Source organism: Nilaparvata lugens, chromosome 2 (assembly GCF_014356525.2).
Source record: "Nilaparvata lugens isolate BPH chromosome 2, ASM1435652v1, whole genome shotgun sequence".
In the NCBI taxonomy this organism is placed as follows: domain Eukaryota; kingdom Metazoa; phylum Arthropoda; class Insecta; order Hemiptera; family Delphacidae; genus Nilaparvata; species Nilaparvata lugens.
Genome location: NC_052505.1, coordinates 33389932 through 33408146, shown reverse-complemented (window position 1 = coordinate 33408146; position 18215 = coordinate 33389932). Strand labels below are relative to the sequence as shown.

At 35.3% G+C, this 18215-nt stretch overlaps 2 protein-coding genes across 3 annotated transcripts; one reads left to right on the top strand and one right to left on the bottom strand.

Moving 5' to 3' along the window:
* The first annotated feature begins 408 nt into the window (after nt 1–408).
* On the top strand, nt 409–9535 carry LOC111046736 (probable 39S ribosomal protein L24, mitochondrial). Its single transcript, XM_039421061.1, has 4 exons — nt 409–668; nt 1025–1210; nt 5234–5436; nt 9325–9535. The coding sequence occupies exons 1-4, from the start codon at nt 555–557 to the stop codon at nt 9518–9520; spliced, it is 699 nt and encodes a 232-aa protein (XP_039276995.1). The 5' UTR covers nt 409–554; the 3' UTR covers nt 9521–9535.
* Nucleotides 9536–12166: 2631 nt separating this feature from the next.
* Nucleotides 12167–18172, bottom strand: LOC111046738 (tRNA wybutosine-synthesizing protein 5). Of its 2 annotated transcripts, XM_039421060.1 has the most exons (4): nt 18058–18172; nt 15598–15792; nt 13914–14759; nt 12167–12347 (listed from the first exon to the last, which is right to left on the bottom strand). In XM_039421060.1, exons 3-4 carry the CDS (start codon nt 14745–14747, stop codon nt 12204–12206), a joined length of 978 nt encoding a protein of 325 aa, XP_039276994.1. In that variant the 5' UTR covers nt 14748–14759; nt 15598–15792; nt 18058–18172; the 3' UTR covers nt 12167–12203. The 2 variants fall into 2 exon arrangements, with proteins under 2 accessions (XP_039276994.1, XP_022188045.2); XM_022332353.2 differs by lacking the exon at nt 15598–15792.
* Between the last annotated feature and the right edge of the window lie 43 nt (nt 18173–18215).

Below are 18215 nucleotides of genomic sequence, written 5' to 3'. Positions count from 1 at the left end.
TCCTAACAAGATGGCGGATTTCTGTGCCAGGGTACTATAGTGAGGTCCACGTTATAATGGCAGTGTTTTATTAACTTTTGTGTTGCTATCCTTGTCTATCACTCGACAAAACACATACCACTATGTTTTCTAGCTTCACAACGTTGCCAAATCCGTTTTTAACAATGTGTAAATATAATTAATCAAGGCAGACAAACGACAACGCTGTTCTCCTATCTTTATGTACTACCGCTATAACGTGGACTTCACTATAGCCTCAAACCAGTTATAGAATAGACACGCAGAGAAGTCTAGCCTCTGAAGCTAACGTCTACTGCCATATCATCATATCGTGACGTCAGCATCGGATAGAAAACTTTTCTGCAGAGTTTGTTTACATTGTTTTCTATCCGATGCTGACGTCATGATATGACGATATGGCAGTATATGTTGGCTTCATACTGTGCCCGGAACGCAAATAATGTTGGCTAGTGGCTACCACTACAAGAAGGATTCCAACCTAACCTTTGATTTTGTAACTTTTTACGATCATTTCTCACTCCTAGCAAATTATAATGAGACTGTTTCCAACTTTGAACTCTTATAGAAACTACAAACGTTTCATCGGTGAATTAACCAAAAAGTATGGTAACTTTCCAGAATCTTTTATCAGAAGACGTATCAGGCAGGTAAGGCGATTTTCTTATTTTCATCATTATTTATGTTTTTAAGTTTGGAACACCGACTTATTTTTGCTACAAAAATATTAGTTACCGTATAATTTTAATATCAGTAAGTAATGTAATACTTGAGTACCGGTAGATTATGTGTTGAGTAGCCTACATAAGAGATAGCATAGCCAAATAATATCTAATTTGTAAATGTTTCACTAGTTTTCAATTTCAAGAGGATTAAAAATGTTTAAAGACTTATAGCCAACTTAATGCGTTCTTTAGATGATATAGTTACTCAACCTTGACATTCGAATCTTAATTTGTATCAATTTTATACTCTAGATTTGATAGACTACATATTATAATTGCAGATAGAATTCAAGAATCCACGAGGATTCCCTCAGTATCAAGTCAAAACATTAGAAAAAGAAGATTTCTACTTTGGAGAGCATAGACCTTGGTCAGACGAGTTTCGAAATGAAAACAGTATTGCAAAGAAAGCTCGAATAGTTCATGTTGAACCCATAAGAGATTGGAGTTTCTTCAAAGGTGATCGAGTAAGTACAGTAATTACTTTAATTTATTTTGCGACGGCACTATAAAATTTTGTCTCACTAGTGTACAGCCATCTTTTTTTTTGGTAGAGAAACTTAACAAGGAAGAGTGCAGGAAGAATTGAGGTTTTTGTAATATTAAGTTAGACATTTTGAGTGTGTGGTCTATTGCCCATTGTTATGAAGAGTTTTATATTATTAACATAAAAATGACTGGAATGAATTACCTAAATCACATTCCTCTTCACCAATACACGAGCAAGGCCGAATGGGTTGCGTCAAAAGTTATTTATAACTTATTACTTTTCATATTATAACCATGAGATGATAGCATGGATTAAAAAAAAGTCAACATAAAGTATTTCTGAATGGAATAAAATGGCTTTCTCCATAGCCACCTCTAATACATACATACTGTATTAGAGGTGGCTATGCTTTCTCCTAAGCCAACACTTAAGTTCTCTGACAGCTTGTTGAAGATCCCCGAGGCTAATGCAGGAAATTCATTAGGGTTCTTTGTCAAACTGCAGTATGGTACATCTATAAGAACTCGACTTCTAGTGTTGTGACCATGGATGTCACTCCTTTTGTTGAACTTTCTGAGATTTGCTCTCACAAACATAGTATACAATATATGTAATGACTGTAGATGATCATTACACTTGTAGACTGGAAGAGAAGTCTATTAGATTTCATGCCACTGACGGTAATAATACGGGTGGTCCTCATTTGCAGCTTGAACACATCTCCACATTCAGAAACGTGACCCACGGCTGAAGTCCTTAGCTCAGAATGCCATGAAAAAGATCATGGTACGCTACAGCAAGTAGGGTCTGCTCACCGACTATGTCAAATTCCTAAGCAAATAGGTAACTCGTGATGGCCTCTTACAAATGCCCTCAATTTGGCAGGTAAGCTTTGGATCGATGGTAAATCCAAGGAGAGGCACGCTGTGATTGTTGATGGCCTCACTGTGACTCGGTTTACAAACCAATCTTTAAATGTTGTCCACATTCAGTTGCAGCTTGGTCCTTGGTCCTCTGTTGTTCCCTGTATTCATCAACGACTTCAGTGTGCATGGAAGAGCCTTATTGTTTGGCGATGATACCACCCTGCTGGCCCAGGATGAGGACCCCCAAACTGCTGTTGCCCAGTCTATTCTTCTTGTAGAAGAGGCTTGCCAGTGGTTTAAATCAAACAAACTGTGTCTAAATGAGGGGAAACTCAGAACCTGTTGTGCACCTTAAGGCGTGGTCAGGCTCATGGTGAGGCGGAGGTCAAACTCTTGGGTTTTGTGATGGACCCCACTCTATCGTGGGATCGACATATTGGCATGCTGTGCAATCGACTGGCCAGGGTGACGTTTTTGATGCGGAAGCTGAAGCAACATGTGCCTGCCAACTACTTAATTACAGCCTACCATGGGCTGTTCCATAGTCATATAAGCTACGGAATAGTACTAAGGGGCCATGCAGGTAGCTGTGAAAGGATTCTCCTTCTACAGAAGAAAGTTCTTCGTGTCATCACGTCATCGCAATACCTGGAGCACTGCCGGCCAATCTTCAAACGCCTGAAAATACTGACAGTGTACAGTCAGTACATGTATAGCTCCCTACGGCTCCTAAGGAGTGAGGTTCATGCCTACCAGGAGAGGGGCCAGCTGCACCACCACAATACCAGGAGACGGGGCAACATTGACCTGCCCTACTCCAGACTATCGAAAGCACACGAGTGCTACCCCTTACGGATGCTAAAAATTTTTAACAGACTGCCAATTTGTGTTCGTGAGCTGGAGTATGGGAAGTTTTGTTGGCTGGTTCGAGAAAAACTCATCAACTACCCTCTCTACTCATTGAGAGATAATGAGACCAGTGAACTTGTAGACCAGTTTGAGATTGTTTAATGAGTTACTATGACAGTCCATCTACAGAGCCACACGAAACAACCTATCTGCGGCCATCTCTCGTTATTTGTGTTTTGATTGTTTTATATTTTGACGAAGTCTGTCTGGCGACTGCCGGTCATGGACTGAATATACTGAATTACTGAGCTTATTTACTTTCAACCACCCTCCAGCAGCATCGAAAAATACATCAGCCTTCTGCTGCACCTGGGTCAGATTTGAGCCACAAGAAATCAATGTGGTATCATCCACAAACTTGGTGCGCTACCCTCAAGTTCAAGGTCATTGATTGCGATTAATACCTTGTGAGACATCATGATTTATAGGCAGATCCTTGAATCTGCTCCTCCTATAAGGTATAAGGCATAAGACCTGTCTTTGATCCTTTAAATAAGACTTAAGGGCCAGAAGAGGTCACACAGTGTCAGAGTGAAGCAGTTGGTTTCCTCAAAAGCGTCGTGAATCCTTCAAACAAGATCAGAAACTGCTGTCACAGACGACTTATTCTTCCTGAAACAATGCTGCAGATCAGAGAGAAGCTTATTTGTCTCAAATAATAACTCCACCAACTGTATCTTCATCACTGTCTCAAAGATCTTGGCAAAAACTGAATGACATCTGTATGTCTATATGTGAATTCATGGTACAAAGATACCTTCTTGTAAATAGGTATTTTGCTTGCAGTCTTCAACAAATCAGAGAAAATGCCAGCTCTCAAACACTTGTTTATAATATTGTACAAAGGTACATCAATAATGGCTTTCAAAATGTGAGTAGTTATACCGTAGATATTATATCCTGGCTGTTTTAAAGTTGGACACAATTTTTATGATGTCAGTTTGTGTCACTTCCTGCCAATAAAATTTTCTGACTCTTCTTGACTTCACACTACCTGCAGGATTCTCATTTGTAGTTGGTATAGTCGAAACAATCTGTTCAATATTCTGCAGAGGAAATTCATTGGATTTATCAGGACTAGCCTGTCAAGCAACTCCAGATGCTCTCAAGGGACCTTCATTTTTGTTTATCATGCAGCTTTATAGGGATTTGGTGCATTCTCAATCTTCTCAACGTTCGCACACTTTTTTGGCTTCATTGATATTACATTTGTAAATGCTTTTCATTTTCGAATACAATAAACGTTTTTCTAATAAAGTTTTCTTTTCTAATTGTACAAGTACTGACGGCATAGTTGTCTCTCACCATCAGTGTCAAACTCCTGAACATAGCCGACGCAAGCGAAAATCAAGACCTCATCTTTCTAGCGTTACTATTAGGCTTATTTTTAGATCCAGAATTTCGTCTCAAAAGCTTCATGAAGGAACGATCATGAAATTGGAAATGGTGGACTTGATACTGTTAAATTTTGTGAATTCTGATACTAGATAGATGCTTGTCGTACAACTCAAGCTCTGATAAACTAGCTAAATATTGAAAATGTATTAATAAACTCTGACACTTCTGTCTATTTGTATAAGGATTGTTTATTTCAAATCAACTCAATTTGTGGTTTTGAAGGTGAAATCATAATTTTGAGTAACCGAATTTTTTGAAATGTCAAAATAAAAAACAGTAAGAGATTATTTTAATAAGTGTTACATCTTCTATTAATTTTCTTGTTTATTGATAAAAGGAAAGTGGACCATGCTTAGTGGTCCGTCCAATGTGTGGGAAAATAATGGACTTACTGATACTTTGAAAGAAGATACTTTCAGATTCCGATAAATTAGCTCATTGTAAACCCCTGTTTGTATAATTTAAAATTCTTATCATGATGTATCCTTATATATTTACAGATCTCTTATATACGAAAACAGAGCACAGCCACAGAAGAGTTATATACACTCTCATCATGCAAGGGGAAATGGGCATATTGACATTCCATTTAGCAGAAGTTTTGTCTTTATTAGCATTATATTGTTCAATAGACTGCCACAGGCTTGGGCGAAAGCTCCTTGTTACTCTTGTTTAGACACAATAATTCTTACTTCATGAACTAATTGATAATTGGAATTTTTAAATACATCAGATGATACACAGCTAATGATTAAATCATTAAATTTTAATCTGTATTTTTTAGTGTTGAAATTAACAGTATATTTTTACTGCAATTCTATCAACAGGTTGAAATATTAGAGGGAAAGGACAAAGGAAAGCAAGGAATTGTGAACCAGGTTATTCAAGAAAGGAATTGGGTGTACGTGGAAGGTTTAAACACCAAGTTGAAGTGTGATAACAAATCAAAAACGAGCCTGGGTGTGTACTATCAAGATGAACAGCCACTGCTTGTCACAAGAGATGTTGCACTAGTCGATCCTTCAGATTTGTGAGTAACCATTAATGAATTTGCTAGTATTTTATAATTAATTAATAATTATGTATTTCCAATTCAATTCCACATAATTTAATCCTCAAGATTTTGTAACATTTTTTGTCATAAGTGTTCAGTTTTGTAATAGGTTTGTGGTTTGATCATCGGCTCAAATCTTTCTCATACATTAGGCCTATAGAGGAGGTATCTAACTATTCAATACAATAATTAGAATTATTGTATTATCAGAAAACGAAACAAAAATAAAAATAATATGACTTTTTTCTTCGGTGTAGAAACTTTCAATGATTTCAATTATTATCGATAATGAGAGTGATATTTTGATTATTATTGAAGTTTCCAGCTATTTAAGCCAAATCCAACTTTGGACAGAAAAATTTACTCTATTATTTTTTAGGTGATAGAATTTTGAATAGGCCTATAATTAAATCATTCAGAACTCTCTATTGTCAGTAAGTACTGAATGTTTCAAAAATAAACATTTTGATGAATTTTAGTTTTTAATCAACAATATTTTCCGTTTATCGCACAATGATACAGCTTCTTAAGATCATTTTCTATCAGAAAGACCCTTTGGATTCACTCAATTTCAGTATTTCTTAGAGAAGAGACGCGTATCCTCACGGATCAAAACTTTAAACACTCATGACTTTTGACACGATGGTCGGATTTTCTCCTATAACAGCTCCTTGAGTTTGGTCAAAATCATTTATCATAAGTCAAATTCGGTCAAAAAATGGAAAATTCATTCTTGAGTGATTTCTAGCACATATTTCCATACACCAAAAAAGTGGCTAATTTCTATATTCAAAGCTGTGTATCTCTAGAACCCGTTACGATAGAAAATTTTACTTGGCAATCATTATTATTAAACGAAAATCCAAATTAAATGCTGTAAATCACCCCGAAGACTTCTGCTGCTGCACATATTGACAACAGGGTAAACAGCTAGATGGAAATTCGATTAGCGCTTCTATTCAAAAATTATTTGTCAGCCCGGGAATCAAACCTGGGTTCGAATAAATGCAATTTCTCAGTAATTTTCATCTTTAGACTGGCTGGCCGCTATTGATTCGTATAAAATGAGCGCAGCTATCCAGAGATTGTCAGTTTGGTGTAAGGGTAAGCATTCCTGACTAGCAATTAGGAGTTACCAGGTTCGATTCCCGGGCTGACAAATAATAATTTTTAAATAGCAGCGCTCATCGAATTTCCATCTAGTTGTTTACCCTGTTGCCAATATTTGCAGTAGCAGACGTCTTTGGGTGATTTACAGCATTTAATTTGGATTTTCGTTTAATAATAATCATTATTAATTCATTAGCAGTTGAATAAATGCAATTTCTCAGTAATTTCCATCTGTATTTTACTTGGGTCTTGAATTGTGAAACGAAACCCTCTCATTTGCAGTTAATTTTCATTTGTTTATGAAAGAATGTGTTAGTGATATTCGATTTTTTCGTTTAAAAGTCCTGAAATTAAAGCTCTTATTTTCATGATTTTGGCAGTTTTTTTTATTTGTTTTTTAAGATGTTCAAGATGGATTTAAGGCACTACTGAGCTTGTAGAGAATAGATTTCCTACATTTTGAGATCACAAGTTTCTATCATGGATCAGTCTATTTAGAGGTTGGTGATTAACGTTGTAAAATTCGCTATCGTTTTTGGAAGGGTGACCGCTTGAGCTAACTCCTCTGCATATGATTTATGAGTTATAAAATTGCTCCCTGGTGGTTCGAAACTCATCTAAAACTGTAGGTCCATTCATTTCTCATTATCATCCGCATCATTACCCACGCACAAGCCTAGAGCTCATGTGGGCATCAGTCTCAGAAAGTGAATGAATAAAATTAGATTAAAAAATGTATTTCTTATTTTTAGAACTCGTGGCTGGAGCTCAAAGCTTCTTTTTCCAGTCACGCCAAAAACTGCTGTAATTTAATGATTATTTTATTTGTAAAAATAATTCTTGTATTTGGCAATGAATTCATTATTCATTCATTCATTCAAAAAAATGAATAAACAGTAGAATCATGAAAAAAATTAAATTTGCTATTTTTTCAATTGGCTGTAATTTTTCAATAGTAGACTAATCTTATGAATAGAATATTCTATTGGAATGGAAAGTGGAGAAAATTTCCTTCAACCTTGACTACATTTAGAATTTTCCTTATCGAGTATTTCACAATAAGGAATTATCTAACCATAACCATGCATCACGTTGATTGAGCTACGGGCGTCTATAATGTAGCACTGACAGTTAGGACATTGATGAGCAACAAGTTGAGGAAAGCTGAATTTTTCTGGGTGTTAGTATACAAGTCATAGTACATTATATAGTATAGTACATACCCTAGAACCACTAAGTCCTCATCGTCCCCCCGCTTTCTTCACCATCTGAAACTTCCGCTTCAATTCAATATGCTGTCGTAACGTTTACCCTTGCGTTTTTCGAATACATATTTCGGATAAAAGTTTTCGCATTTCAAGAGCTTCAGAATGGTGTATACCATTTTTAATGTTCTATTGATTAAAGTAATAAAAGTCATACATTTTCAATGTTCTCTTATCTCAATTGTTCAGTAAATCCGCACTATGTACGATTTTATGCGCTTGATGCACATTTAACTAATATAGTACCAACTACAGGTGGTTTCATGGAAAACAACCGATGAAGTGAAGGTAATTTGTTATCAATTACTCCTGAAAATCTATATGAGATAGAAAGATCTACCTGGTGTCAGATTATAGATCACAAAATTAAGCCCAGAGGGATTTTGAATTATACATTAGGATAGTGGCAATCAGAAGTTATTGTTAAAAACTAAAATTCATAAAAAATCCATTTTTCCTAAAACTCTGCTCATTTTTTTCAAATTGTAACTTAGTACTCATTCAATAAAGAGATTTGCAAATGATTTTATTATTCTCAAAATTGTATTATTTAAAAAAAGGATTGAGTGAATGATTTTCTTTGTCCGAGTCGTAGTTTTGGCGGGAATCGCTGAAAACTGGTAGAGGAACAAAAAAATTGGGGTTTCTAAGGCAAATTTTGCATGCAAAAATTGGTTCTGGACATCTTTTATGTATGCAAACAACATATTTAAAAAATCATAACTACAATATATTTTGCTTCACCAATGTATATAGTGACTGAAATAATAAACTGCTTGACACCTATCAACATACAGTTACATGCAAGTTGACAAAATATTCTCAACATAGTTTCAGCATAAGTATATTCATATCAACCAGTAACTGGTTGAATCGTCCGCATATGGAAGGTATTCTTACAGAAAATACACTGTTAAGAGGTCCTTGGTAATTCTCGCTAGAGGCTAAACATAACCTTCAAGTCTGTATACTGTTCTATACTATAGATTCATCCATATAGACTTGTTAAAATTCCCAATTTTCTTTGTTGAAGAATTTCACTTGAAAAATTAGTTCTATATGTCGTTTTGCATCTGATACTTGAAATTTTGAAGTTACACCAATCTATGTAGGACTTTTCTGCACATTTTTGACATTTCAAATAAGTACAAAACTTCAATGGTGTTTATGGTGTTGATACTTACTTTTTCCACTGTTAAGTAGATACACAATAAATTCTAAAAATCTTGAGGAAGTATTTAGGTTCATATGCACCATCTACGTCTAACGCTAAACCACGTTTACATTTATCATAGTGTGTTTCCCCCCTTTGTTTAAACCGAGTATCTGCATACGGGCCTTACTCATTGATTAATGACGATCGATTTGGCATGGTGTATTGGCTTCTTCAGACAAAAGATCATTTCTAAACATTGAGTAATCATTTTCCACTTTTAGTATTTTGTAATTGGGTACTGTACTCTATGAAACTTGATTTTTATGTTTATAGACAACCGGTGGGTGTTGAGTGGCGCTACACCGAAGAAGGCGAAAGGGTTCGAGTCTCCAAGAGAACTGGCAGAATCATTCCTATTCCAGTGCAAGCCGAAGAAACATTGGACTATAAAACTAGGGGAACTTATGTGGGTGAGTGTCAAAGATCATTGATTCTTATAATAATAATATCGTGTGATCTGGCTGACTAAGGTCTGGTGTCAGAGTTTTCAGATCTCACCGGATCGAATTCAAAGCCTTTAACACGTTAATGATTCTCATGTATGCCTAGTTTTTACGATGTTAAGTACACGTTCTTGTAGTTTACATAAGCATGCAACTTCTAGCTTGTAGCACTTACCTCAGCCTTTCATCTTTTCAAGTAACTAACTATCCATATGATCCAAATTGAATGCCTGCTTCGAGTAACTAGCCACTTCTGTTTGCATTGGAGCATAATATATGTTTATATAATAATAGTGAAAACGTCCGTGCCAACGCCACTTCTGTGTGATTGTACCTAATTACAAATGAAGTGACTTCATGAACAAAAAATAGTTAGGTCCAAACTTCCGCATAACCACCCTATGCTTTCTTTTATGTATCGTGGTGTACTAATAAGCTCATTATGCAGCAACAATATCACAACCCAAATTTGACAACACCTGAATTTATTTTGGTAAACAGAAGATTGAATATGTAATCATGTCACTAACACCTGACACAAGAACAATAGTAACACCACAAATGGCAACATAATTTGAACTAGGTACTCTGGATGAAAACTATCGCCATTAAAAAAGACCGTCTACTAACATTGTGTGAACGCGGATTGATTGTTACTGTTAATCTAATATGCATGAGTATTTATCTGAAAAATTATTTCCCATTCTGCTGATCTAATCTGTCTTCTGTTGATTATTAATAAACATATTTTTGTTATAACAATATTATTAATCTAACAAACTTTCACTATTCTACTTCAGTGAACTGACTAGATATTTGTAATGGCGTCACAACCGAAAGCATTATCTCAATTTTTAATAAAAAACTTCAATTCAGTTTTATAATGCATTTGCCACAATATCAATCACTCTCAGTAGGCCTACTGCAAAAATCTGGTGTGGTACACGCACACATCTTTCCTTACTCATTGAACTGTAAGCCTCATTCTTAGATGAGAATAATTTAGGGGAATAATATAATGACGATTGGCGGCAAAATATTTGCAACTACGATCAGACTACTTTAAATGTGAATAAATAATTGTTTTCAGAGTACTTTTTCCTTTGTGTAAATTATGAAATTCGATGATTTTTTCAAAAGTCGTCAAAACAGCTGTTCTACAGATGAAATATCTCGACTATGACTGTGTTCTTTTTATAAACTGCTCTACCTACCTACCTCATGCACGAGAAGGAGGTTACAAAGTCCAATTCTCAAGAATGGGGTGGACCCCCCATTAGTTTTCCAGGAAAAAGACTCATGCCAGTTGATAGAGCTGATAAATAACTAACTATACAGGGTATGAATTTGAAAAAAATCGGTCAAGTTATTTTTGAGAAAATCGTGAAAAACATGGTTTTTTTAGCAATTATCTGCCATTTTTCTAAGAATATTACGGAGCTCCTGCAATTTTCCCAGAAAAAACTCATGTCATTTGATAGGGCTTATGAATAAGCTATCTATGGTATAAATTTGAAGAAAATCGTTGAAGCCGTTTCCGAGAAAACCGTGAAAAACATGGTTTTTTAGTCATTAACCGCCATTTTTCTCAATAATATTACGGAGCTCCTGGAATTTTCCCAGAAATGAGACTCATGTCAGTTGATAGGGCTTATAAATAGCTATGCATGGTATAAATTTGAAGAAAATCGTTAGAGCCGTTTTCGAGAAAACCGTGAAAAACATGGTTTTTTAGTCATTAACCGCCATTTTTCTCAATAATATTACGGAGCTCCTGGAATTTTCCCAGAAATGAGACTCATGTCAGTTGATAGGGCTTATAAATAGCTATGCATGGTATAAATTTGAAGAAAATCGTTAGAGCCGTTTTCGAGAAAACCGTGAAAACATGGTTTTTTAGTCATTATCCGCCATTTTTCTCAATAATATTACGGAGCTCCTGGAATTTTCCCAGAAATGAGATTCATGTCAGTTTATATGGCTTATAAATAGCTATCCATGGTATAAATTTGAAGAAAATCGTTAGAGCCGTTTTCGAAAAAAACATGGTTTTTTCATAATTATCCGATATTTTTTCCGCCATCTTGAATTGAATTTTATTGAATTTCTTATTGTCGGATCCTTATGGTATAAGGACTTTGAGTTTAAAATTTCAAGTCGATCAGTTAATTAGGAATGGAGTTATCGTGTTCACAGACATACACACACACACACACATACACAGACCAACACCCAAAAATCATGTTGTTGGACTCAGGGGACCTTGAAACGTATAGAAAACTTGAAATTAGGGTACCTTAATTTTTTTTTGGAAAGCAATACTTTCCTTACCTATGTAATAGGGCAAGGAAAGTAAAAAAGTGAATTCAAAATTGTGAATTGAAAAAAATATATTTCAAACTCCCATTAATAAGCTTTTATTTTTTAGCTTGGTCTGTCAATAGAATAAAAGCAGTATCGCAAGGTATGTCGCGCTTTAATTCTGTCCTCTCCTCTGCCACTGCCACCTCGGTCGTTTAATTGGTTAATAAATGTAAATTGAATTAGATGTGGCTAGTGGCTTTTCTAACAAATTGAGCAAAATTAAATAGCATTAGAAGCATCCTGTATATTTGGACATAAGTATACCGTAATTATCTAAATCAATATTAAAAGAGTAGAAAAAATTGAGATTTTACTATTTACAAATCATTTTATTAATTCATCGTCTTATAAAGATGATATTTCAGATTTTTCTCTATCATCTTCCAGCATCTTTTCAATCAGACGGATAGCTCGTTTCGCATAGAATTCTTTGCAGTCTTTTGGAAGAGAATTGAGATTAGTCATGGCCTTGGATACTGCTTGTAGCATCTGAAATAATAGAGTGCCATATTAAACACTAATAAGAGATATACTATAGTGAGGTCCACGTTATAATGACAGTATTTGATCAACTTTGGTTTTGCTATCCTTGTCTATCATTCGACAAAGCCGGTGTTACTATCCTTTTCTAGGTTCACAACGATGCCAATTATGTTTTTGACAGTGTGGAAATATAATTAATTAATGCTGAGAATCAGCATCGCTATTCTTCTATCTTAATCCACTGCCATTATAACGTGGACCTCGCTATAAATACTGTGTAAAAAAACAATCACACATATATCATAAAGTACCTACTATGAGTTAGTGAAAAGTATGTTTTGCTATCTGCACATCGCTAAGAATTGGAGGGAATGCAATTGAAAAACATAGGTTTGCCAACTTGATGCTCTACTTTGCCAAAATCATATTAATTACACTCATAGAAATCATCACTGTTGTCTTGAAAGAATCAGTCTACTGAAGATATTAATAATTTCATATTAACTATGATCTATGAATATGTTCTGTATTCGCTCCTAGCTTACTATGGAAAGTGGAAATTCACTTTCCACTATAGTAAGGTCTACGTTATAACGGTAATATCTAAAGAAATTGAAAAAAAAAATTTTATCAATAATTTTTACTGAAGTATTTTGTTAGAATCAAAATAAAGCATGGCGGATGACCTGAAAATTGTTTGATCACATCTGTACAGTCACATTCAATAAAATTTCTTATTCTTAAACAACGTTGATCAACTCTTATTTGGCAACGTTGCATGTACTCTCATCAGACTATTTTCGTGCAGTTCACTATAATTGAATATCTTCCACTCTCAGGCAAATTGAATTGATATGCCTAAATGATGTACAAGTAATCAAAAAACTATTGACAAAGATTTCCATAAAAATTAAATCAATGGGGTCAAAATGAGAGTTAGAATATAATATATAGTATTCTGGCAAAGAAGGTATAATTAATATTAAATTAGAGGCCAAAGAAGGTTTGAGTATTGGAAAGCCAATGAAGAGTTTCATTCCTATTCCAAGTTGGACACAATGTAATTATTCTTAACATAATCTCTAGTTATAAAATATATTTCTTTAGATATGAAAATAATACTTATAGACCCGGTTTCTAGGACACATTGAATCTGATGGACCATTAACCCTACATAATATATCTATAGAGATTTAATGGTTCACTAGTTTTAATGAGTATCCTAAAAAAACTGGCATTAGTGCTATAAGAATGTTCCAGTATTTTATGAATTTTAATGTAATCATATCTTCGAGCATTATAATATATTATCTTAATTTGCAAGGCAGAAGGTCACAAATGAGCACATCCTCAGATTTCGTAGTAAGTCTCCAGTAAAATGGAAGTCCATCAATTATTAGAATGTTAATCTGTTCAAGAAATTCTATTCAACATTTTGAGATGATAATTTTCCACTATGGATGATCCTGTTGCTAGAAAACCCCTAAGCGCCTTTATGACATCATAGTTTATTCTCGCGTCTAAACCATCTATAACAGAATTTACTCAATAGCGAAATTTATTATCACATACCTTACTGGCTGGGACAAGATCTTTGTTTCCGTAATAGTCATTCTTGTCATAAAAGTGTTCATCCAAGTTTTTCCAAAACACATTCACATTAACAGAGAATGACAGGGCGAGAGTAGTGTGGAACCAGAGCGCCGGGATGAATAGAACGTCCCCACGTCTCAAAATACAATCATACCTAGTGGCATTCACAAATCTCGGATATTTTTTCAGGTCAGGGTTATCAATATCCAAAATTTCCGACTTATCGCCATCCAAATACAGAAAAGAAGCATCTGACGGACTGAACAAAGTTACTCTTTTTTCTCCTTGAACTTGTATCAGAAAATTATCCATGACATCATAATGTGTCCACATCTGCATTCCAGAGGAGCCTAATCTTAATACACTGGAGAAAAACTGTTGGTCTCGGAAAAAGCTAGGCAGTTTGACATCGTCAGCTAATCCAGGGAAGTCAATGTTCAAGTTGGCTACTTGCTTTCCCCGCCGCTCATTGCTCAAAGACCTCAAATAATAATACTCGTTACAACTAAAAAACCAATCACCGTCATCTTGGATTTGTTTTGAGGAACGTTTCACCAACTGTTCGAAGGTCAACGTTTTGTAGGAAAAATTTTTTGACAGAAAATCCATTTTTGCCTCGGTGCCAACATGAACTTTGACTAAAGTTGAACCGGATTTATCGATGAGATATTCTGTTGTCCATTTTTCCACGCATGGACCAATGTCAATGCCTTTTAATACTGCTGGTTGTCGTTTCACTTGGATTTCACTCCTAAAGTACTCCCCTGTGACGTCGTGAAAGCTAGGCACCAAATTAGTGTCATACGCCATCATGAAAACTAAGGCCTGGAACAAAAACAAATAATATTTTAAATCAACTGGATGAATCTGTTTGACTACACAATCTTCGAGAATTAAAAATTGTATTGTTTGAAAAAATGTGTTTTCTAAAAAAGGGTACTATTTCTTTTTTAATCTTGGAGAAGTTTGGTAGTCTCTTATAATAATAAGGCCTATTTATTAATAGAAATAGAATATAAATTCAGGCGAAGTGGAATCTTCCCACAAGGGACCAAGGGACTCCCCACCAACAAAAGCCATACGAATTTACTTTTTTTATTAATAGAACATATTGATTTTCTTTATCCATCACTAACTACTATGTTTCATCAAGTTTTCACACTAAAATGAAGACTTGCAAACTAAATTAATTTTGAAAAATATAAAATATTCACTCAGAAGTTCTATTTTGATATTTGAATAATTTTTTCATTTAAAATTTAGTTCGTCATTGAGGATGTTTTGTTTATCATTCGATAAATAATGTCTATAAATTTCGAGCTGCTCTAGTTTATTGAGGTGATATCCTTCTGATTTTTGTGTACAATGTTGAGGTTGGTAGCAATGTTTGTAAATGTGAGTTCTGTTTGAATGAGGTGGGTGGCAAAGGTTGAACCTGAATTATTTTTTAATTCTTTTATGTGTTCATTAAATCCTTTGTTACCTGAGAAATGTTTTAAAAAATAATTCCGTATCACGTTAGGACACCAAGTTGGATCGTCAGTGGTGTCTGTGTGTAAAATTTTGATTTTTTAGCAGTGGCAACACGTGTAAGGCCCAGTCGGTCGCCAAAATATAATATCCTTTGCTTAATGAACACAATGAAAACCAATGCCCGACTTACTCGAACTTCCACTTGGTGTCACAAGGTATTAGCCTACAGCATACTCTGGCTGCCCGTAGTGACATTCACTATTACTGGGATGTCCCCAGGAGACGTCTCCACCGAGCGAGGCCAGTTGAAGGATTTCTGCCGTGAGAAAGCTGTCCTAATGTAAAGAAGATGAATAACGCCGTCTTCAAGAGAACCGTCAGGAAGCTGCAGTGTGACAAGGCTTATTACAGTGTAAAAGAAATTCTTTATTCTTATACAATAAGTACATTATAAAAATGATACCATGAATTATGGGTTATAATTTGGATTTTTACTAAAAGCGGCTACTGGATACTGCCATCTAAATAGTTGTGTTTTGAATTACGACGCCATCGATACAGTGTAGGTAATGGATAAAACAGAAAGTTTTAAAGGTATAAAAAACCGACAGGTGTTGCACACAGGTATTCAGGTCGGCTACTATTGCTGGTGCCCCGACTTGCTTTACACACGGCACCAGCGCACCACTGGTGGCTCTCTAGTGTCCCTGCCGTCCCACTAGCAACCCATAGATCATCAACACGACTTGTTCCACTACACAGACCACACAAGGTTTGAGACGATATTTTTAGTGGTCCATTATTCATAAAAATTAGTTTTCTGGTTTGGGGCCAGCCTTTATGGACGAGGTGTAATATTGAGTGTGTTGAGCAGGACAGTTCGGCAGCGTTAGTGCAGTGCAGCGATTTGTCAACACGTCCGCGAAATTGATGGCGTTACCCTTTGTTGCTCAACATATGCACAACGTATTCATCTTAAGGACTTTACTGTCATATAACAAATTAAAGCTTACACTAGTAGTTCTGTGAACAGTAGACCTCGCGCAGTTATTAACCGCAGCCTCCTCTTATACTGTCCATCAGAGTAAATCCTGTCTGTATGTCGTGTCGGCGAGATATCGGTGTGAAAACGGGTAATGGCTGTTCGGGTTGGTGTATCAAAAATGCTAACATCAAAAGCTAATCTCCTTCAAGACATACCTACTGGCAACAGGACAGCCCGAGTTCAAAGCAGAGAAAGTTCGAGACAATACTATGTTATTTTAGTCATTAATTGCGTTATTGCACGCAATCAATAGTTCATTTAACAGTGCATAAAAATTGCATACAATGAGGCATGCAATTAAAAGTCCACACAGCTGCTCATTATTTACCATGTTACATTGAGATATTGAATTGCATGCGTCATGACATGCAATAATATTTATAATCCACTCGACAGCTGATTTATGATGAATAATTTCAAAGTCTGATTTTTACTCTAATATTGGCGTATGAAGGAGGCTCCTTTTTCATTTTATATTATCCTTGGAATGCAAAATTTCAAAAAATCTTGTAAGTTATATACGTCGACGCGCAATTTAAAAAGGAACATACCTGTCAAATTTCATGAAAATCTATTACCGCGTTTCGCCGTAAATGCGCAACATATAAACATTAAGAGAAATGCCAAACCGTCTTGAATCTTAGAACTCACTTTTGAGACTTTTTTGGGACTTATGATATGTTCTCCTCTCCTAACTAGTCTCAACAAAACTGCAAAGTCAAAAATTTTGTTTAAAACATTCCCTCCAAATTCCTTTGTTAATTGCTCTATTGTTGTAAAAATTGAGATTTCACACTCAACACTAAAGCTGCTACAAAAGGTGTAGGGAAATTCGTAAAAGTGTAAAATTATACATTAAATGAAGATAATTTAATTCTCTATAAGCTCATAATCAATATGGACTTTTCCCATAGATTTTTAAAAAGTTATAAGAGCAAAAATAGAAAAAAATAGGTGGTGAACGTGTTTTTTCCAAAAATGTCACACCTTCAAAATCGGGTATCTCGAAAACTAGAAGAGATATAAAAAATGTTTTAGGATGAATATTGTAGGAAATTATGTAAGCTTTAATTTGTTATGTGTCAGTTAAGTCCTTAAGATACATAGTTTTTGAGTTTTATGCGAGAAATCAAAAAATGGTACCTTTAAACACGCCCACCCCATTAGCACAGGGGGTAGGGCTGGGGACTTTTGATATGTTTACCTCCTTACTACCCTAAACAGAACTGCGGGGTCAAAAATTATCTTCTCAACCTTTCCCTCTATAACCTTTCCTTGACTGGACTACATGTTTTGTTTGATTTCATTTATAATTGTATAGCTTTATTCAATAACTGTAGTATTACTATTATATAACTATGCTTTGTGATATTTTTGTATGTACCTGACAATGTCTATGTATTTGTCAAAATACTGTAGGCCTACTCTCAACAATAAAAAATAAAGAATGATTAATTATGTTCAAGCGGGTCATTCACCTAATCACTATCCGACAATAATAATTTAATCAAACTTCCTCACTCACATTCCAAACTTCATTCACGAATAAATATAGAACATCAAGTCGGACAAAATATCGGATAGCAGGTCTATGGCCCGCTTTACCTTCTAATGCCTCCGCTACGCTCTCGCTGGCAAATGTTCAACCAACGTCTCCGATTGCACTCTCGCGTTCATTGCCATTTGTACGAACGAGAGTGAAGCGCCGGCATCAACAAAACTGCAAAGTCAAACAACAATTTCGTTCTAAACAGGCAAAACAT

Bases quoted from the DNA above. Each gene is read 5' to 3' on its own strand.
- LOC111046736 (XM_039421061.1), top strand. From the start codon at position 555: ATGAGACTGTTTCCAACTTTGAACTCTTATAGAAACTACAAACGTTTC. The intron at 669-1,024 runs GTAAGGCGATTT...TTATAATTGCAG, and splicing joins TCAGAAGACGTATCAGGCAG to ATAGAATTCAAGAATCCACG. The intron at 5,437-9,324 runs GTGAGTAACCAT...TTATGTTTATAG, and splicing joins CTAGTCGATCCTTCAGATTT to ACAACCGGTGGGTGTTGAGT.
- LOC111046738 (XM_039421060.1), bottom strand. From the start codon at position 14,747: ATGATGGCGTATGACACTAATTTGGTGCCTAGCTTTCACGACGTCACA. The intron at 12,348-13,913 runs GTATGTGATAAT...CTATTATTTCAG, and splicing joins ATCTTGTCCCAGCCAGTAAG to ATGCTACAAGCAGTATCCAA.